The 22,103-nt window shown below is 34.8% G+C and overlaps 4 protein-coding genes across 6 annotated transcripts in view; 2 read left to right on the forward strand and 2 right to left on the reverse strand.

The window, feature by feature from the left end:
* Nucleotides 1-13,288, forward strand: part of LOC118268076 (pre-mRNA-processing factor 17) — a 29,173-nt gene extending 15,885 nt beyond the window's left edge. The window contains exon 11 of the mRNA XM_035582331.2: nucleotides 13,089-13,288. Coding sequence (XP_035438224.2) covers nucleotides 13,089-13,266 — 178 coding nt within the window. The 3' untranslated portion in view covers nucleotides 13,267-13,288. The remainder of the gene's footprint in view (nucleotides 1-13,088) is intronic.
* LOC118268077 (5-aminolevulinate synthase, erythroid-specific, mitochondrial) lies at nucleotides 13,280-15,216 on the reverse strand. Its single transcript, XM_035582332.2, has one exon. It carries the CDS (start codon nucleotides 14,976-14,978, stop codon nucleotides 13,455-13,457), a length of 1,524 nt encoding a protein of 507 aa, XP_035438225.1. The 5' UTR covers nucleotides 14,979-15,216; the 3' UTR covers nucleotides 13,280-13,454.
* Nucleotides 15,217-15,520: 304 nt separating this feature from the next.
* Nucleotides 15,521-16,400, forward strand: LOC118268075 (phosphatidylinositol-glycan biosynthesis class F protein). The gene has a single exon (XM_035582330.2). It carries the CDS (start codon nucleotides 15,608-15,610, stop codon nucleotides 16,322-16,324), a length of 717 nt encoding a protein of 238 aa, XP_035438223.1. The 5' UTR covers nucleotides 15,521-15,607; the 3' UTR covers nucleotides 16,325-16,400.
* Nucleotides 16,401-17,832: 1,432 nt separating this feature from the next.
* LOC118268698 (protein GDAP2 homolog) overlaps nucleotides 17,833-22,103 on the reverse strand; it is a 103,404-nt gene continuing 99,133 nt past the window's right edge. For all 3 annotated transcript variants that reach the window (XM_050706446.1, XM_050706445.1, XM_050706443.1), the window contains exon 12: nucleotides 17,833-21,793. In XM_050706446.1, the coding sequence (XP_050562403.1) occupies nucleotides 21,749-21,793 (45 nt within the window). In that variant the 3' untranslated portion in view covers nucleotides 17,833-21,748. The remainder of the gene's footprint in view (nucleotides 21,794-22,103) is intronic.

Consider the following 22,103-nt stretch of genomic DNA (forward strand, 5'->3'; position numbering starts at 1 on the left):
TACCGCAAGATGGTTCCACCATAAGATACTAGTTTGGTCCTTCGGTACGAATTCTGAAAGTCATCGTTGCTGCTGTGTGTCGACCTAACATTGGTAAATCGTTGTAACACGTGATCGTAACCTGAATCGACACGTCTGACGTCGGAACTGCATAATTGTTGAATATATAAATATTTTAAATATACACATCGATGTATTTACTTTGTTTTTGTGATGATGGTCGATGGTACCACCATACTTCGATGTCGTAACACTGTACACCCACCACGTATCGTCCTTAGGCTAGGATTTTTTAAAACAAATGCGTTATGTCTTGTGTTCGTTTACAAATACACATACAGTATGAAAGTGTGTATGTTGCTAAACTCTTAAATCCAATTTGTTCTTGTATAGATATCTATATTTTGCTTCGGAATTAATTCAAGATTCCTTAATGATGTTACATGGAAATTATATCTAGCTATGGTAATATTGTTATCATCACTTTATGGAATTTACATATCGTTCCCCATTAACACGTACAATGGTATTTTTATGATAAATCAAAGTTAAAATTGCAAATAAATATTCAAATATTCAGCTAGTCGATGTAAATATTATTCATGTAAATTTGTATTGTATACAAACTAGCTTGAAGTGGTTATTCGAAGACTAGTTAATTGGTGCTGTATCATTAAGTGAACACATGATCCGTACTATGAGGTTAATCGTTATATTGTTAACTACAGTTTAAGATTTTCCATTATTGAAACTTATCAAATACCTATATTTCTTAATATTATCATTATCATAACTCGGAAGACGTACATTGCTGAAGAAAGACTTCAAGGAAAAAGCTTGCCATTATCTCACAAGCTTGAGAGGCCCTTTTTAGAATTAGTATCGCGGATTTTCCACATCAATTTAAGAGGATAATTAGGGTCATGTTTGGGTCTGGTATACTATACAATGATACCAAAAATAATAAATAAACAAAGTAAAAGTTACATTGACAATCACATATTGCATTACTCAAAGGTTTCGATTCGGTCCTTGTTATTTATCAATGTTATTTATCCGCTTAATTCGGTCATCGAACCTGTCAGTTCAGTTTTTCTTCGAAAACAAAAATTATAAGGCAGTTATTTTTAAATATTTAAATTTTGAAATTGAATCGCTAGTGGAGTTTAATAGGCGACCTCCATGAATCAAGTAGGCATTGTAACAATTCGTTATGTCATTATGATTTGTCAACGTTATTATTTTTTTACCTTTGACATTTCAGATTTGATAAGGTTCAGCTAAGTCACGGTACATTAGCGATTACAAAAGATAATAATAACAACAAAGTAATTCAAATGAAAAGGTTTTTTTTTCAGTTAAACTATTCAGGTAGTATAGGTAGTTGGATAGCAATTTTATGTAACCGCATTCTTTAATAATATGACTTATTCTTTTCTAAACTCATAAACAACAACAGCCATAACTGATTCATAAATACATGCTATTTCATAATAAAAGGATAATTATTGCCTTTTATTTCAGAGTAATTTTCCTTTATTAACCGACTTTATTTTATTTAATAGTATGTTATAAAAATAGACTAAGCGTATAAGGACCAGATCTGCACGAAGGCAAAGAATTACTAGGTACGTGCTTCTTTTCCTTAAAGGAGTAGTAGAAATACCGTCATTTATTTTCTCTTCAACATTATCACCATGAAATTGAGAACATATTATTAAGATTACATTAATGAACCAATAAATTACTTACCAAAAGACTTACCAAGATGACTTAATACAAAGGTTGAATTTCCAGAATTTCAAAGAAGCAAACCTTTTATAAATTGAAATAATTTCACGTGTTGCATCCGTGTGTATCTTCAACGACAGTTATCAATGTAATTTTACTGCATTACTTTAAAATGTACGTGACCAATATTTTACTACTGGTGTTGCAAATATCGCAATCGTGTTAATATCTTCATATTAGTTCTTTATTAATATATGACTTTTTTATTTTAGTATCTGTAGGAACCATACATCATTTATTCGTATTTCTATAAAAAACGACAAGGATGGATACTGGTAACTGTAGGTAACCTGTAACACAAGAGGTTAATCATTGATGGTTACTATTTAGTGCTTAAGCTTAACTCATACAATAAGTAGGCACCAAGTACACACAAGTATAAAAAAAAACAAAAGTAACAAGGATTGCGTTGACGTACCTTTTCGTCATTACCTTTTTTTACCTTTCTGTGTTGGAGTTTCCACCTCCCAACAAGTTTAGAGATAATCCTACTTGATTAAATAAGGCGTGCGTCATCGTTTTACGTATGAGGATAGTTCTTAAGTGTTCTTGGAACATTTAGGAGTTCTACGATTTCATATGAGATGAACGTGTATTTCCTTTTAGACTTTTTTAAATCAAAATGAGAGATCCGCAAAACTGAGTAGCATAAAAGTTTTAATCGTCACAGTGGGTGATTTTTTTAGGATGTAGTATAATAATGATAGAGTTGGTTTTCGGAAAGTAACGGTGTTTCGGTTCCATGAAACTAATGGTAAGTTAGGTAGATGGGTATGTGAAACTCTGAAGAAAGAGGTATTCGGGAAATAAATATCTTATTTATAGGATTTGGAAATGTTTTAGAATGTTAATGTAAGATTACATTATAGGATGTATTATTCTTTTCAATAACAATACAGCCTTCGAATTGCTAGTTGAGAATGTAAGGACCAAAAACATAACCGGAATTATTTATTTATGGATAGTATTAAAAATATTAAAACAACTTTCAAGTTATTTCTTAATATGTATGAGTTTAATAATTAAAATGATGTATTTGTTTTGAACAGCACCGTGACTTAGCGTTTCAGCTTAAATATTGTTTGTCATCGTTACATTTTGTTACTTGATTTAGTTACATAAATGATAAACATATTGTTTTTATTGTATGTAACTATCATCATCACCATGCTTGTTTCTACTTCTAAGGGAGTACAGATATCTTTCATATTTTTCTTTTTTTGATTTATTTTTATTGCACTATCATCAGCCGGTCTGTACTGGACATAGGCTTACAATATCACGCCATTCAGGTCGATCTTCATCTCTTCACATTCAACTACTGCTAGTTGTTATTTTTTTCGTAGGCATCTAATAGCATCAGTTTAATTAATTTAATTATTTTTCTTATTAAGGTTATCGAGTTTCTAAAATAGCGTGTAACATAATATGTTTCATGTTAGATATTGTTTTCATTGTAGATAATAGAGATCGAGTGTTTTTTAAGATCCGGTAATCAAACTAATGTATTGTATTAACTAAAGTGGCTGATTTAATATAAAATGTTAATAAGGTAACAACAGATGATTGTCTCGTTGTTGGAATCAGATTCGGTTTTCTTGGGAATCTTCAGTGATAACGGGGAACTTAGACCTTTGATTGGGATTATATGAGATTTATGATCTAGACACACGGCAGTGTGTCCGCCAAGTTCGAGCAAAAAACCGACACACCGGCCGTGGGTTATATTACACGAACCATTTCGGCGCAAGTTCGACCCACCTATAACTCAAAATCTATTTTATCTACGAATATGAGATTTCTAGTATCTGTTGAGATCTACTTACTTATCTAAAATACAAAATTTCATTAATGTACCTATTGTAGGTCTTGAGATATTGACGTCAGAAAATCGCTATTTTTACTATACACTCACTGACTGACTCACTCACTCACTCATCAAAAACCTAGACCACTTCCAATGGTCGTATTGACTTGAAATTTGGCATGGAGGTAGGTCTTTAGGTCAAGGTAAAGGAAAAATTCTGAAAATGGCCAAGTGTGAGTCGGTTTTAAAAATAATGAAGGTGTAAATTCATACCCCTAAGGAACTAAAACAAAAAAATTATCTATATCTTCCAATGGTCGTATCGACCTAAAATTCGTTACGAAGGTTTGTATTTAGTCAAAGTAAAGTAAAATAAGAAAAAAAGAAAATAAACCTTACAAAAATAAATGAAATCCCACCCAAAACATAAATGTGAAAGGCTGCCAAGTTCGATAATATTGGAATGCTTCGCCTATAAAAGAAGTGAGATCTAAATAAGTACCAAGTTCCATACACAGACCTCAGTTAAAAATGATATAACTTGGCAAGTTTTAATAGAAAATTATATACTTGACTCATTGCGTTTAGTAGGTTTATAACAAAGTGTGTGAAAACTTGCCAACTTGTTATATCATTTTTAACTGAGGTCTGTGTATGGAACTTGGTACTTATTTAGATCTCACTTCTTTTATAGGCGAAGCATTCCAATATTATCGAACTTGGCAGCCTTTCACATTTATGTTTTGGGTGGGATATAACTAGCCGGAGCTGCGGAATGCTTAGCGGGTAACCGGGGCTCCGGCTCGAAAAGCAGGAGTAGGAACGGGGTGTGTGTTTTCTAGTCAGTAAGAGTCTGACACTCCCTCTTTTGTCACCCAAGGTGAGAGAAGTCATTGGATGATTTTCCTCTCTAAAAATATGTAGCTAGCGAAAAAAGTGGGAGTTACATCTAATAATATACCCCTTTCCTCACTACCATGAGGATTCTGAAGGCGTGATATTATGTTAACATAAACAATTAATAATAATAAAGTAATATTAACCTTTACCTTACACGATATTGTTATAGGATAGAAACCCCATTAAACTAGCTCGTGGTTGATCGTTATCGACTTGTATGTTGTATCGACTTTGACCACTTAACGCGCGTGATTCCATATCAGATTAGATTAACACAGACACTATACTGAACCTAAACAGTCAGATAATATTGACTGTTATATTACTATGTTTAATGTTTTAACTTTTTATCTTTATTTACTTAAAACAAACTTTTTGACTGTTCTGTTGATATAGGGGTACTACATAACATGTGATTGTTATGTTTCTATTTACAGTAAAATGGCCTTAGTTGATAAATTTATTTGTTGTTTTTTATTTAAAAAAAACTTACAAGACGGCAATTGGGGTCGCAAATGAAAAAAAGTCTTGGTCCTTTTGTCCGCACTTAGGACCAATATTTTTCATACTCCACCAAGTTAAAAATATTCACCTTTTAAATTTGTCGTTGTTTTACATAAACTTAGCTAAAGAAAATGAATTAACCCCATTACAAATATTTGTAAAAGTATGTCAAGACTAGACCCTAATTGTTACTTGACCTGCGTGCTACCTGAAGTAATCATTACTGGCTAGCCCTAACATAAATATTTGGAGTAGGTAACAGCAAACCTCCCCTAATCGGTCTCTTGAAGGCCAAATATCTAGGACAAATTCATAACTTGGTCCCTTTACGGTTTTTTTACTAGGCCATGTATGTATTACACTTGGGAAAACTACTCATCTCTTATGTGTATCAATTTATTATACGTACGTTTTACTGAGTAATTTACGAGTATATGACGTGTTGCTATCTTGTTACTACGATGATATACTTAACTGATATTCATGACTGAAGTATTTCCTAGTTAAGGGTACTCTACTACTATAGTAAGGTAAGTATGACGTACATATTAATGCCATATAATAAATAATACAACTGTTATCTTTGTTTCTAATAGAGTATCATTGGATATCCCGAAAAAAGAATAATGCGTAGTAGTTTGGAGTCGTACCACGAAACGTATGTAACATACAAGTTACTTGTACCTGGATCGAACTGATCTCATTCTATTATGATATCTAAATAAACAAACAAATAAATCAACAAAATTGATTTTTTTGGCAGATATTTCATTAAACAAAATTGTGTCTTATATCCATAGCCTTAGTACCTCTTTTGAGAGGTTTCTAGATCGATGATGGAGAGTTTTCCTTTCATGTGAAAAGAAAACTCTAGGTATATACCTAACTACATTGTAAGAGTACACTTTGTCCATCGAATGTTTTGTAATCTACGGCCGCGGCGATCGACCTTTGCCACTGTTTTGGTTATAACTAGTATTGTATTTCGGGTACGTTATTCTTGGCAACACAGGGCTTCACCACGTAAGTCAGGCGTGAATCCAAATAAAGTGGGCGCTTAAACCAACTCGAAACTGATGAAAAGACCAACCCAATTAAAATAAAATTTAATATTATTTACTATAAGATTTGCAATGAAATGAAAACAAAAATATTTTCCGATAGGACCATTTTAAATGGAAGTTCTGAGTTTTTAGTATTATGTAATGCATCGGGATTTTCCACTACGACTACGGTACTAGCAGACGTATTTTTAAATACGCGTGATACTTTTATCTCTATGCAACGTATATTGGTACATGGTTCAAGGATAGATGTTTGTAAATAGAACAGTAGGTCATTGTCTTTTGTGTCAAACTAAATGGAGCGCAGGTGTGATTTCTTTTTCTGATAATTTTTGGTGCTTTTTATACATAATCTGTCTTTTTTCTTGCATTGGAGTGACAATGGAACGCCTAATGACACGATTTTGGCGTACCTTATTCAATCTCTACATGAATGCTCGTCGATTGAAGGTATTTTTTGCGTGGTCCTTTTATACGCACAAAAACGGAGGCAATATAGGTCCTTTTACGTACAGTTTTAGTGTCTTTTTTACTGCTATAGATAAAATATACTTCTGAATTAAAAAAGCCTTATGTTCGTTAACATTATATTATTAACCTGTGTCAGTTCATTGACCGATTGACCAACATAATACCAGAATTGGATTATGGAGGTTTACTTACGGAAGTAATTTAGGTCTTTTGGCTTCTGTTCCGGTTTTTATCGGAATATTCAATGATTTTTGTACAAGTGTGTAGCCTAAACTATAGCAAAATATATCATTTTTAATAAAGTGGGTTTTGGACAAGGAATGACGAGGTTCTATGTATGATTTGGTGATGGATTTTTTTATTTTTTCATTATGACTTGGTTTGTGTTTAATAAAACAACAAAAATAGTGTGTTAGTTGTACAATTGATTATAATTCTTACTTCAATTTGTATTTAGATCAATGTTCATTAGGTCAGTTGAAATGAGGACGCGTCTACTCGTTTTAGGCAACTTTTTTAGTTCTAATTTGGAACATACGCCACACAGTATGAAATACCTAAGTTTCTTATTAGCAATCGTTTGTTTTTCTTTGAAATATTTTAAAGATTCAATAATGGTCATATCAAAACTTATTTCGAAATGTATTGAGTCCATTTTGAGTTCATAAAATGTCCTTATTTGCATTTTAATGAAATGTATTATAATTATTAATTATTGACATTTACGTTAATGATAAAGACAGTGGAGGGCTCTTAACTTAATTGTCTGTTTTAATGCAAACCTTAAAGTTACATCTATTAGGAAAAATAAATTACAAATGTTTTTCCCCATTCTTTGAATTAAAAGTTGTCGAACATTAGATTATATCATCATCATATCAGGATCAGGATCACTGCTGAACATAGATCTTCTTAAAATCATAGATAATCCTGATCCTCGAGATCGACCATTTAAGAGTGAGTGACCAGCATTCAGTGGTTTCCTGCGTCCTGTATCAAATTCTATAGTTCTTAAGGATTTCGAAATGGAGAATTCTAATAATGTTTAGCTTGGACCTGCGTTCTGAGCTTAGACTTTGATACCAAAAATCAAGTTTATGACAACACATTTAGACGTGAATGTTATATCTCTGTTTACTCGTTCCCAGCAAATATAGTTATTACAATGTACCGTATGATCTGAAGAATCAGCGCCCTTCGTAACCTTTTGAAAGTTAATAAAATAACACGTGGGTACAATGATGAATCACGATCATTTGTACCAATCGTGGCTGGTCACTCACTAACTACAACTAAATGCTTATTAAGCTCAATTAATATTTAATTGATTTACTAATTAATCAAGTTTCGCTACATAGTATTTAATGTGTTTGCGTAATAACTCGCGTTACACCATATTTTGTTATTTTAACTTGGGAAAAGTGACTGAAAATGTTTCTTCCTATATTATTTTTCTCGGTAGAAATAAAAGAAGTGATAGTCTATTGATCTTCAGATCTGAAGCTTCGTATAATGTAAAAATATTTGCCATAAGTACTTAAATTGTGACAATTCTGTTAAACTGTAGCAGGGGCGGATTGTAGGTAGCATATATGGCCCGTGTATAAGCAACTATTAGGCGTCTATGCCCAAGTAGAGAGCGAAGAAATCTTATCTTTGTTACTTCGATTTGGCGCCCAGTTTGGGCCTTATAAATACTGCTAGTGTTTACTGTATGTAGAAATATTATAAAATATTCCATTGTAATCTTATTCTCAGTACAGATTAAATACAATTCTAGCAATAAAATAAATGTATTCAATAGCTTAATTACTTGCGTAGAACTATTGGTGACACGTGTAACTTAGCGATTAATGTAACGCCAAGACAAGCAGATTGTATAGAAAACATATAATACTAAAATGTCGTTGGCCTACAAACATAAATAGGGATGTTTACTTAAGAATACATTGTATTAGGTATTAATTAGATTATAATATTCTATAGTTATATCGATTCTCGATTTATGTATGGTTTTACCGATCCTTATATGGTTCGATATGAAAGAGGTAGTGGATAGTTGAAGATTGAAGGGTTGTCACTTGTGACCGTTGGAAATAATATAATTCAAAAACATCCTGTTAGTCGTTTGTTAAAATAATAATATGATTGTTCGATTGACGATGATGCTTATGATGACAATCGTTTGTTCCGAGATCTCGGTCTTATACAAACGACTTATGAAAGTAAAATAATATAGGTATATTATATTGAAAGCGATTAGGTATATTTTTCTGAATTTTAATCAGAGGTGGTACGATGCCCATTTAATTAGCGGAAAAACACGGGTGGTGTGACATTACTATCTAATTGTTGTTTTTAATTATGAAACGAAAACATTTTTAATCGTATACCTAATGCCAATTTAACTATTTTGGATTTCTAATCGAATCAAAAAGGTCAAAAAACAAGCAAAGTTTATTTAGTTTATCAAAATGGGGTTGTTTTTGAAAATGATGTAAGACAATCAATCATTGTAAGTAGGGACCTTAATTATGATTATTATTTCAAAATAATAATTAAGACACTCCAAGTACATAATTGTGATTTGTTTCATGAATATGTACTAAGGGTTACGATAATCATAGGTTTTGATTAGCATATAAGGTAGTTTCTTTTTCTTAGCCAATCAACGTGGCTGTCTTATCAACACTTGCAATCGTAACTACTAGTGTTTATGAGCCACTATAAATATGTACTAGTAAGAACTGTCATAGAGTGATAGATTATGTTCTACAACTAGATTACCTAGTTGTCATATTGATAAAATACTCTAACCAAACTAGATTACTTTGTCATGATATTGATAAAATACTCTTCTGTCTATATAGACCAGATTGGTTTTATTTATCTAAACTCCTAATGCTTTATTGGATTAGATAGTATTGTCATGGATGTTAGAATGCTGTTAACGTGATATATTTTCAGAAAAATACGGTACATTTCATTTACATTCATTGGTTTTCCATTCAATATAGTACCTTCAATAATGGGTATTTTCCAAATCATCATCATTTGGAAGATTAAAAGTCTAAGGAAAAATGTGGTCCTTTTACCCAACTTGTGAAAGCGCCACCAACCGTCATCTGTTATTTTTAGCACTCTTACTAATATGTCTCGTAGACATATATCAAAAGATTATCGTAATAGTATTTGTTCCATTGTGTTTATTATATACCTAAATATAGGTATGTATTTATCTACATTTTATATCGACGACTTTATAAAGATTTTCCACTAGCTAGTCACTTTAGCGCGCTTTTCAGCTGTCACTATGCCAATTTTTATCATATTTTTTTATAATATCGAAACCGAATATATCCAGTTAGAAGATAGATAATAAAAAAATTAAACTTTTCCTTCTTATGAATGTTTGTTTCAAAATGATAAAAAGTATTTCAAATTTTTCCGAGCAGTTTTCCAAATAAGATTTGGGATAGTTAGGCAGGCACCTGCAGTAGATATAGCAGTTATGTAAATTTTTATAATTTATTTACGTAACATTTTACAAGCAATTAAACATTTACAGCAACTTTCAGAATGATTTTTAGGAAAAGGTGTCCTGAAAGACTTAAAGCCTTTTTGAAGGTTAACAATGATTGTAGTAGATTTATTCAAACTAAAAGCTGATTGGAGTAAATTTTACTCATATTACTCGTTCAAGGTCTTAAAAATATGAAAATTAAGGAATTGTACAAATACTTATCTCATAACTTCTTTTATTTTACCAAATTTAGCACGTAATTTGTTTATTTGTCCATTCGATTTACTCACTACTCATTTTTTACTTACATGGATCGAAGGACCAATTTTGGTCCTTGTACAATAATTCACGTTGCGTAACTTCGAACACGGTGTAATAGGGTGGTAATCTACTATCTATATATTATGATTCATTCAGTTTCCGAAGAACTAGACAGTGCCGAATAAAATGGATGTTATGGTGTTTTAATAAAGGCTAGGTCACGGTCACACCAGGCCATATTAATGTAGTAATGTCTATATTTAATACTTCAGACAGACATCAAAATGTTTGTTTTACTTCACCTTAATTTTCTTACCTTTAATTTTGTTATATAACCCAGATATGTAGGTAGGGTATCCTAAAGTGTTTACCGGGGCTCCGGCTCGAAAAGCAGGAGAAGGAACGGGGTGGTTTCTAGTCAGTAAGAGTCTGACACTAGCCTCTCGCCTCGTCCAAGGCGGGAGATGTCATTGGATGACTTTTCCCCCTAAAAAAAAGGGTATCCTAAAGTACAAGGCTCTTATCATTTTATCATTCATTTCGCTAATTAAAGGTATTTTGTTCCAATTTAATAGGTATTTGATTTATTAACTGTTATCGTGTAAAATAATGATAGAGTGAACGATAGGCGTAGGTAGTGCTTGATTAACCAGCTAATGTGCTACCTCCGGCTAAAGATTTCAGTATCTATATCTACCTTAGCGCGTAACAAATATACCTACGCTAAACATTGAACACTTTCCTTGGAGATCGAACCCAAATAACATATTATAGTTATAGTAATACATAAATGCAATTATTTATAAAAATTGTGTGGATGAAGCATTTAAAAAAGTAATAATAATTATATGAGCTACCTATTATGGCACATAATCAGAATTGTCTTTTCCTTCCCTGTAATTCCTCTGTAAACAATCCCACATAGGTACGAAAGCACCCAATCATCTCTATAAAAGGTATAACAAAATACGTCATTAAGGCTTCTTTCATGGATGAAATGTTCTCGTTTGTATTCTCACGTCGTCCGCCACACCTGCAGTATCGACCTGTCGGCCCCAAGGTTACTACAAGGAGGATATTCCTAGTTACTGTTCAGGACACAAGAGGGGAATGAGGATTGAGTAATAAATTATAAACTGTTATGATAACATATTGCGATATTAGAGTAGATATGTTTTCAGTAAATTCGTTTCTGTCTGAGCCGTTGATGGCAGAGTAGAATAAATTTACCTCCACTCCTACAACTGCGGGCTTAGAATCTAGAACGTCTAAAAGCCAACTGGGCATCGGTCTTTTCGAATGTTTAACCTTTTCAACTGATCTCCAGCCCTCGTGCCAATCTTGGAGATTATGGCAAAATTATCTTTTATAGAGAAGGCCCATAATCGCCAAAATTCACTAAAATTGAATCTGTAATTTAAGTAAAATTCATTTTCGTATTCATAAATACCCACCTACCTATCACACGTGGTCCTAAGTTCCTAACTTGTGCACAAAATACACATAAGTACATACATTTTAATTAAAAAGTTTTGTTATGTCTGTTCGGTTTTGTATAGACGTTTAATTAAACAAATGCTTGCCTTGCCATATAAGAAATGCGTCATAGCCCAGCACTGAAAGTATGCAAAACAAATGTATAGGACCTCGCCCCCGAGGTCGGATTCACGACTCCGTCGCGTCTGTTTTGTACCTATCAATCGTTTTTAGTAACAAACTATCAAGTTTTATTTCTAGAAAAGATAAATATGTATTTTTACACCTTATGAGTCCTTAAGTCCGCAGTCTTCCTATGTCGATGTACCTAATAGGAGATGAACCGTGCTGTACCTACATGAGACAATTGCTAGCTCCACCAGAAATTAGGAATTTAGACCCTTAATACAAATGCCGTACTCTTTCTGATCAAGGCGTCAAACCCTTGATTGTGACCACTCGACAAACGATGCGCTTGTTGTTCATAGTGTTAATTTATTTTTAAACTAGTTAAATTCTGTTGCAATGAATTTTAGGCCATTTCAAACAAGAAATACATATAAAATTACCTACATATAAATAAGTCTACCTGAGTGACGGAAGTAATTATAATTATAAGGACAAACTACGCGAACTCAAGTTTATAATTTGCAAAGGTCAAGTGCAATTCTAACAGGTTGCAATCAACTGGTGGCATGTAAATTGAGTACATATAAACAGAATTGCATAGGGTAGATTTTCGACTGACGCGCCGTACTTAATAAGTAATTTCGATAACATAACCATACTGACGACTAAATAATCGAGAAATGTGTAGCCACTTATAGTTATCAATTTAATAATAGTAAGGTCCTGATAACATGTACAGTCTATGCATTGTTATTTGTTATCCAGAATTGCACTGATAATGCAATCTTGCCAAAGAAACAGCTGGTTAGCAATAATTCTCAAGTTTCAGAATGAAAATCCAATTTGAATCGAACGGTAATTTCAGAATACACTTCTCATCGCCACCTATTTTATTTTTATTGCTGATTCACGCTGTAGTCATTAGAAGTTCGAAGTAAATACTTAGGTAGGTACATAACTAATGTGAAAAACTGGTTACCTCACTCAGTGTAGGTAATGTTTGAGTGGAATAGGTATAAAGTACAAATATTGTATTTTGTACACCTGATTTATCAAAGGTTACAATGTTTATGTTATCATTTTTTACCGTGCTATTATCGGTGTGAAAAAAACAAGTCCAACGTGTTCAGTGTTCACAGTTACATAACATTGTTTGTTACAGTTACCTCGTGTCCGGCGACGCGGACGGAAAGTGTTACATATGGGACTGGAAGACTACGAAACTGTACAAAAAGTGGAAGGCGCACGACGGCGTGTGTATCACATCGCTGTGGCACCCACACGAACCCAGCAAGCTGCTCACGGCAGGCTGGGACGGCGTCATCAAATACTGGGATTAAATAAAATGACTGATTTCCTTGATACCACGTTTTAATTTCAACCTAACATGAACCATGAACCGCAATACAATAACAATAAAATAGAAACATACATTTTTTATAGCTTACATATTTCTTTCTTTATATATTTTTTTAATTATAACAAGCGCCCAATGTCATGGTTTCCGCGGGGTCATGTCAAGGTCAACCTACGCGACTTGCGTGTACTTGAAGCTTGGCTCCTCGTACGCAATGTCAACCTTGTACTCCATGCTACACTCGCGGCATGTGCCATTCTTCATAAACTCATTGAAACTTATATTGTTCTCATGGAATGCTTCAGTTAGGGCTGTGACCAGGCTGTCGATCATCTCCGTAGTGTGGTAGGGGCCAGGCGCGAACCTCAGTCGCTCCTCCCCTCTTGCCACGGTCGGGTAGTTGATGGCCTGCACGTAGTGACCCCTCTTCATCAAAGACTCGGCGACGGCGGCCACTTTATCGGCGCCCGTTATAGGTACAGGTACAATGTGACTGACTGACGGCATTTGTGGCAGACCTGCCACAAGAAGCGACAGCTTTAGGTATCGCACAATAGCTTGGTGCTTGGCTCGCAAGCTTCTGCCCTCTTCACTTGCGAGAAGTCTAATGGCGGCTAGCGATCCCGCCAGTACAGGCGGCGGTAGTGCCGTGGTGAATATGAAGCCAGGAGCTAGGGATCTCACTGTGTCTACCAATAGAGAAGACCCAGCAATGTAGCCCCCAACATTACCAAATGCTTTCCCCAATGTTCCGGATACTATGTCTATCTTGTGCTGTATGCTTCTCTCTTCCCCTATACCAGCACCATGTTTCCCATACAACCCTACAGCATGGACTTCATCAACAAATGTCAGAGCACCATACTCATGGGCTATGTCACACATTTCATCCAGTGGACATATCGCTCCACTCATCGAGTGGACAGTCTCAAACACGACTAGCTTGGGTACACCTTCCGGTGATTGAGATAGTAACTCTCTCAAGTGGTTTGGATCATTATGTCTAAATATTTGCTTTGGTGCTCGACTGTTTCTTATTCCCTGTATCATAGAGGCATGGTTCCCAGCATCAGAAAATATTAAGCAGCCAGGTAGAATTTTTGCCAAAGTAGACAATGTTGCATCATTAGCAACAAAACATGAACTGAATATTAAGGCTGCAGGTTTCTTGTGCAGATGAGCTATTTCGGCTTCAAGTTTTTCTGTCATCTGAGAGTTCCCGGCGATGTTCCTGGTGCCTCCAGCTCCAGTACCATAGGCTTTAATGGCATTGATAGCAGCATCTTGAACAACAGGGTGACGGGAGGCACCGAGGTAGTCGTTGGCGCACCAAACGGTAACACGATGGTTGTCGGGGCCTTCCAGGGCCTGCGGGTACACGCCTTCTGCAGCTAACCGGGACACCTTCCTGAAGATGCGGTATGAGTAGTCCCTCTTCTTGGCACTGATCTGCTCGTGGAAGAACTTCTCATAGTGGTACGACTGCGCGGGCTCGGTGATGTCTTCCGTCATCTCCTTGGGTGCTTCGGAGATTCCAACATTTTGCTGGATGAAGGGGCACTTGGTTTCATCAACGCCGAGAGTGCGGAATCCTCGAGTAATCATAGGACAGTAGTTTCCGTATTGTTTCATAAGAGTTGCTCCGTAATTCTTTACGAAGGCTTGGTTCAACGATCCTAAGAATGGGCAGCGCATTTCTGCTTTTTTATGTAATCAATGACACACCAAACACTTGCGACACTGAGTATTGTAGGTAATATTATTATACCGAGATTTGGGCATGAACGTTGGCTCGCACTGTAGCCGAACGTCTCACAGTATTCAATCAACTGGTTGTACGGCGGACAAAACCTTTCATTTATAAAGTTGGTGTCGTCATATCGATTACGTTTGAAACTTCACTCACTCACTTCACTGCGAATTTTATTATGATTTTGTAAGAAAAATGTTGCCACGCTAAGCTTAGGTTGACAGCATTCGTTTAGATTGCCATTACAAAAACAAAAAATATTCTCATTCATCGATTTATAATGTAAAATATTTGTTTATTTTGAAAACTATATGTATGTAAATAAAATAATTCTGTCATTTTCAATTTGAAGTATCCAATATTAATTTTTCACGCATTTTTAATCTTTTTTTCGTACTCATAATTTGTGTAGATATCTAGTTGCAAAAATATATATCAGCTGATATTGAGCAGTCTATGGATTCTCTTATCTAAACTGACAGTTGACATTTTGACAGACATTTCAATTTGTCTCAATGTCAAACTTCTAAATTTTATCAACATCGTGAACTTCTGTGAATTTTAAAAGGAAAAAATGTTTTCATTGCAAAATCAGTTAGAACTACGGAAAGTAACAATATCAAGTTTGATAACATGCATTTATTTACCGAGTATTATTACAGTAATATCGTATAAAGGTATCCTGTATTCAGTGGGCAATGGATCTTCGTGCTTCGTTTTGGCTTTAATTTTCGTCGCTGAGTTGTTAAAATCATTTTATCTGAACTCCAGTAGCGATGCACAAGCGAAAAAGAACAAGGCCAATAAGAATATCGCGGGGGATATCTTGAGAGGCTTTGTGTTCCTATTATGTGTGAAGTTTACGTTTTTCGTGGGGATTATATTGTTCGGAGCGCCTGTACTTGATTGTCACGAGGAGACGCTGATGCTCTCGCTGTTACTTACGTTACTAACAGTGTTTCCTCTGTTACTGCACACTGGAGTGGAGTCATCCTTGCAGCTGCTGTTTGGAATTAGAAATTATGGAAAGAACACTGTGATTGAGATGTTGGTCAACAACGCCTTGTTGACGGTTTGTGGAGCGTGGGTGGGGGCTGTCGTCATCCCCTTAGACTGGAACACACCCTGGCAGAAGTGGCCGATACCTTGCTACCTTGGTGCAGTGGGAGGATTCCTGCTATCAAATGTACTAACAGTATTGAAAGTAACACTAATGAGCTCCGCACAGAAATATCCCATACTAAACATCTTTGTACAAATACTGAACGGGTTTCAAGTATCTAAGCAATGATTAGATTGTTATTATTATTTTTACATATTGACTAAATAAATTATTGAAATTAAATTCAAGTATTATTGTTTTAAAATATTGTTTTATTTTATCTTTTGCATGCTCCTTATTAAAACAAGGCTACTTCAAATCAGGGTTTTGTAAGTAAATCGGTCTGCTGTGTATAAATTCCGATGCTAAATTATTGAATGTTAAATAAATTTTCTTACAAGCTGGTAAACAAGCAGATGGATCATCTGATGGTAAGCAATAGCTATGACCCATGGACACCCGAAACACCAGAGCATTACGAGTGTGTTGCCGGCCCTTAGGAATTTAAAAGTTGTTAGGGAATCAGGAATATATCGATTGGGAATGGGGGATAATTGGGCCTCTGGTAACCTTACTCACACAACCATTCCCTGAAATAATCTCTAATTAATTACCTGTTTTTCTTATTTTTAGACCACATGAAATTTTGGGCTTGAAGGATAGGTTTTGGCTTTGTCAAATTAATCACTATCCCATTTAACAGCTTGTATATAAGACACAATAGAAAACACGTGAGACAGAATGTCTCACGTAGATCCGTGTTCCGGCACACCAAGAGTTAACTTTAAGGGAATTGTAGTGCATAGTTTATGAGTGCTATAATAAACTGGGTAGATACTTAGGTAGGTAGATGACTGACTCACTGGGTAGACTCGCACAAAATTGAATATAAGAAGGAATACCAGAATTAGAGGGAATAGAAGAAATACCCAGCAGTCGAATTGCACAACTTGGTTCGCCCTAGTCCTTTCCATCATCGAACCACTAGACAATCGGCGAGGCGTCACCGTTTCATGGTAGACATGACAGTTTAGAAACAATGGTTTTCACTCACACGATCAACATTTATATGACGCTTCGCTTCAAGCTTCGTTGTGTGAACTGCTAGGGATGTACAAGAGGAAGTCAGAAACATATGGCGACTTGTAGTATTAACATAAACATCAAAACAATAAGTAAAGATTTAAAAAATAAAACCAAATCCTCAACCGCTCGCCTTAGCCTTTTTGTTAAGATCTTAACAATTTCACCCTCAACTAAAAAGAATGACTTGTTGCATCGAAGTGAAGTTTGACACATTAAAGCTGCCAACGGTATCAGCAGTATCTACAATATTCAATATTTTAAATACTGTACATCACAGAGTAATTTATTTGTCCATGCCTTAATTATAAATATTTGAAGGCCCAAGTGGCCACAAAGGGGTCGATGGCCACAACCGGGTCACTTGCCCTAGATATCGCACGAAGCGCTGCGCTTCAAGCGGAACTCCTTGCCAGAGTCTGTGTTTCCTGATGGGTATAACCTGGGTGTCTTCAGAGCCCAAATGAATAGGTTGCTTATGGGCAAACGTGCTCCATCGTAGGCCGCATCATCACTTACCATCAGGCGAGATAGCGGCTAAACGTCGACCCATTAAATATATAAAAAAAAACCTACTAAATTGAATATTACAAGGTTCAACAATAAAACAATCATTTAGTAAATTAATAATTTTATTTTGTATTTGTTAAATATTTACATAGCCTATTTAATGCTCTATTTTTAATAAAATATGAAACTTAACCAACATTCGCTTGATCACATACTTTTGTTTAAATAACTCCTATAATATATTTAGTTAGCGTTACGTTCTTCACAAGTATTTAACAGCAATAGACTTAGCAACGTAAAGATACTCGACATACAACATAACAATAGTTAACACATCTAAGGCCTTTGTTTACTCTCAGGTTCTCTAGTGCTCAAATTTAAAAAGAATCACGATTTTATAATAAGTAGAACGGTTATAATAATCTCTTCAACATGAAACCGCTGCATTCATTTCCAGTCGTTTGTTGTTTCGTTAGCAAACGAATGAAAATGTAAGTAATGGTTAATTTTCACGCAATTTACGCTTTGCGATAAAGAGGAATATATTATTGATTGTACCATTTTACTCCAAAGGAGTCTCAACATACTACATTATGTTTGCCGGACTCGAAACGTTACATTAACGCCATCTATTGGTTAATTACAAAACAATTCCTCTTCATCGCAATTTTTATCATACTACCCTACATCTTAACACACCATCACGATACATCACACAGCTCTACATTGCTTTATAATCGTCGATTAATATTGAATGCTAACATACTCTGCAGAAAGATCACTTACAAATATAACTGTATATTAAAAATTGCAATATTGCACTCACACAAACAACACGCAAACGATTCACACATTTACTTCCTAACCCCGCAAATCAGTCGTTTCCTAAGGTCAGTTGCGGAATGCGGTAGAATGTTTTCTTTAGACCTTTGCATCACGATACTGACAAGCACATCTCATCGATAATTTGGAATAACAACTTTATTGCTTAGGTAATAAGATGCATAGCATAACACAGACGTGGTCGACTGAACATGAAACATTGAAACTAGCAACATGGGCGGTTACATTTGAAAAATTCAACCAACTTAGTTTAGAGGGACCTTACATTTATATTATAGCAAATATCTCGATCGCTTACACATATCTTGAAGAACATTTCTCTCAGGCCTTAAGTCTATCGGTACTAATAAACATTTAAAAATTGTTTTGAACAGGTGGCACAATAGTTACGGACAAAATAATTTAGATTTTCTTTTTTGTACACTTTGGCTAAGAAAGAAAAATATCGTTCCACGAAACGCCTTTGCCGTTAACAGTTAAACTACGTGATCGATAAATATAAATATACAAATGTTATATTTTCTCCTATTTCTATAATAACAACAGCATTTTATAACAATATCGAAAGTCAATATGAGGTAATTGGCAAAATCTCTACTCGATTACAATCCATACAAGCTACTTCACTCACAAATATCTACACAGTTTCGTGGAACGAGGAACCTGTAAAATGTTCTAAGTTTATAAAAATATGTTAAAAGTTTAGATGCATCATTATCCAAGGCTACGTACATTTGGTGATCCCTATGGCACGTCGAGGCGTGTCGCATTGCCGCTACATGCGAGTGGCAGTGTTTTATATTTAAAGGTTGGCAACACTACTGTGGCAGTACCGCCAGACTTTTAACAGTCCTTTCAAATGTGTCATCCTATTTTATAGGACCTATAGCATAGTCCCTGGCACATAACATAGCAAGATTACACAATTTTGTCGAGGTAAGGCTAAGTTCGCATATTGTGTATCCTCATTATTTTATGTTTATTGTTATAATTTAATTACATATGTCTACTTGGTAGGAAGATAGCGTAAGAACAAGAAAAATAATTTGTAATGAAAGTTAAAGGCAAAATAATGAGAATATACACAATATGCTACTTTATCCCCCACTACACAATATCTTGCTATGTTAAATGCCGGGTGTTACAGTGTAACATTACTGTCGAGCCCGCACACATATTGCATGGAAAGTCCTTATTAAACAGTTGGCGGCAAGCCATTTGAACCACAAATTCACACGACTACCTCTACACTGAAATCTCACGACGTGTCCTGAGAGGGTGAGTTTGTACTATTCTGGATCCTGACAGGCCTTCCAAGTATGGTCTCTTATCGACCACATATCGATATGTTAAAGCAGCAATTAAATATTTCCAATAGGCCGAAAACGTGCTGCGTAGCGTTCTTACTAACGTGCCAATTAAAATATGGATGACTACTCAATAGTACAAACTCACTTTCTCATTCAGCGTTTTATCAAAATCTACAATACCGTAGTGCGAGAGTGAATGTTTCCGCAAAAATCTTTAACAGCGTACGTATTTACATTACTCTAACATTATGTACCATTATTAAGCCTATATTAAAATCTATGTATGTAAAAAATTAAAATCTCAATATGCAAAAATTATCAAGCACCTTTGTGTAAAAATTAATTGTTAAATATCTAAATTTAGAGAAAGGGTTTGTTATATTTTAATTTTTCCTAAATGATACCAAATCTACGCGGTATGAGACAACTCTTTTCTATATTAAAAAATAACATTTTCCTCACTACTCACTAAACGAATACCCTGTCGCTTGAACAGTGAAGTTTCAGAGAATGGGGGCCGTGGGAAGAATACGTAGTGAACAACTAAGGTAAATATGGAGACTGGCAGACCAGCTAGACGCAAGCTCACTCTGCAAGTGGAAGTGTTTCATCAACAGAAAGAGCGGGAAGGCGGGTAACGCATGGAATTGGCTTGTATTCGTCTCTTTCTAAAAGGTCAAAATAGAGTGCAAATTCCAACAGCTTTTCTACACTGGATCATTCAAAGTTCACCCACAAACCACTCATGAGCATAGTCAGCATCAAGATTATTAAGTAGGAAGGTATACATTAATAAAATGACAGTTTCGTCTATTACTTTTACATAAAAATATAATATAGGTACAAAAAATAGCACACATTGTAACGTTCACAACTAAATACATAGACAAAATATTAAAAAAGTCTAAGTACCTTTATAGGTGGTTTAGATATAACGGGGTTGCAAGAGTTAAAAATACAGACGTAATAAGAACATCTAACAATCGATAATATGTCTTATATCAATTATTACAATTAAATAATATAAAATGCACCGCTAATACTAGATTACAAGATAATATATTCTCAACAATTTTAACTTTTCTTGTACTTTTTATTCACTGTCTGATTTATTTTAGAGTTCCATTTATGATGGTTCTTTGGTAAATTAAGTACTTAATGTACGTTTTACAGTAGGAATGGTTTAACCGGGTCGGTATACCTTCTATAGTTTTGGCGTATTCTAACATCTAAGTCTTACGATCATTCGAATTTCTGGACCCAACAGTTATCTGATATGTCACTGATAGGAATCTGTAATTTACATTACTCACAATACATATTTTTATCCTACGCCAAAATCTTTCGACACAATATTATTGAAATATCGTCAATTGTAACATTTTCTTGATAACGAGACTCGTTACAAACACAGTACGATCAGACAGTGAATAAATAGTCCACAAAAATACTATAACAGCGGCCTAAAAACGAGTCACCGTTTTTCATAATCAAACGGTCACTCGGATTCGAATTGCAGTGTTGCCAGCATATCTTTGTGAAATCCTACTAATCGATTATAAAAAAATTCAAGCAAACTTTTATTTTGCGCCGAGTTGTTTGGTAACAGTATTAATGTACCGGCGCCGTGTTAGATTAAAACGACATCTAAGTAGGTAGTCCTAAGATACACTTTTAAGTGATCTGTATTGCTAGCAATACTCATAGTACCTAAGTACGTATATTTATTGCTTGGAACGCTGCGGTCCAGCGAGAAGCGTGTGACAGTCGAAATCCTTCGTCGTATTGACACAGAGAGATGTTGGCAACTGGCCCGGAACATGTAACAACGATCTGAACATATAGCTAAAGGAGTTGATGCTGCGTCTTACGTATTGTTCGTGTCCGGTTGGAAGTAATGGAGACCGTTTATCTGCAAAAATAATTAATAGGTATAGTTATACAAGAGTTACTTATTTCTCTAAAGGAAAAGTGAGGACTTTATACAATACATTTTCGCTAATATTTGGTACTCCCGAAGGACAAGTCAATCGTCATGTCATACATAATATCCAATATGAATTTAAACTCAAAAAAAAATTCTCATAACAACAATGGCGTTGTGAGTGAATTAGCTGGATGGACAATCCCTCCTCCTAATCAAAGAAACCAGGCACCCACATGTAACTTTTATTTTACTTTTTAAGTAGTGTTACGGCGGAGCTGAATGCTTAGGTACCATC

This window comes from Spodoptera frugiperda, chromosome 29 (genome assembly GCF_023101765.2).
Source record: "Spodoptera frugiperda isolate SF20-4 chromosome 29, AGI-APGP_CSIRO_Sfru_2.0, whole genome shotgun sequence".
Lineage (NCBI taxonomy): Eukaryota > Metazoa > Arthropoda > Insecta > Lepidoptera > Noctuidae > Spodoptera > Spodoptera frugiperda.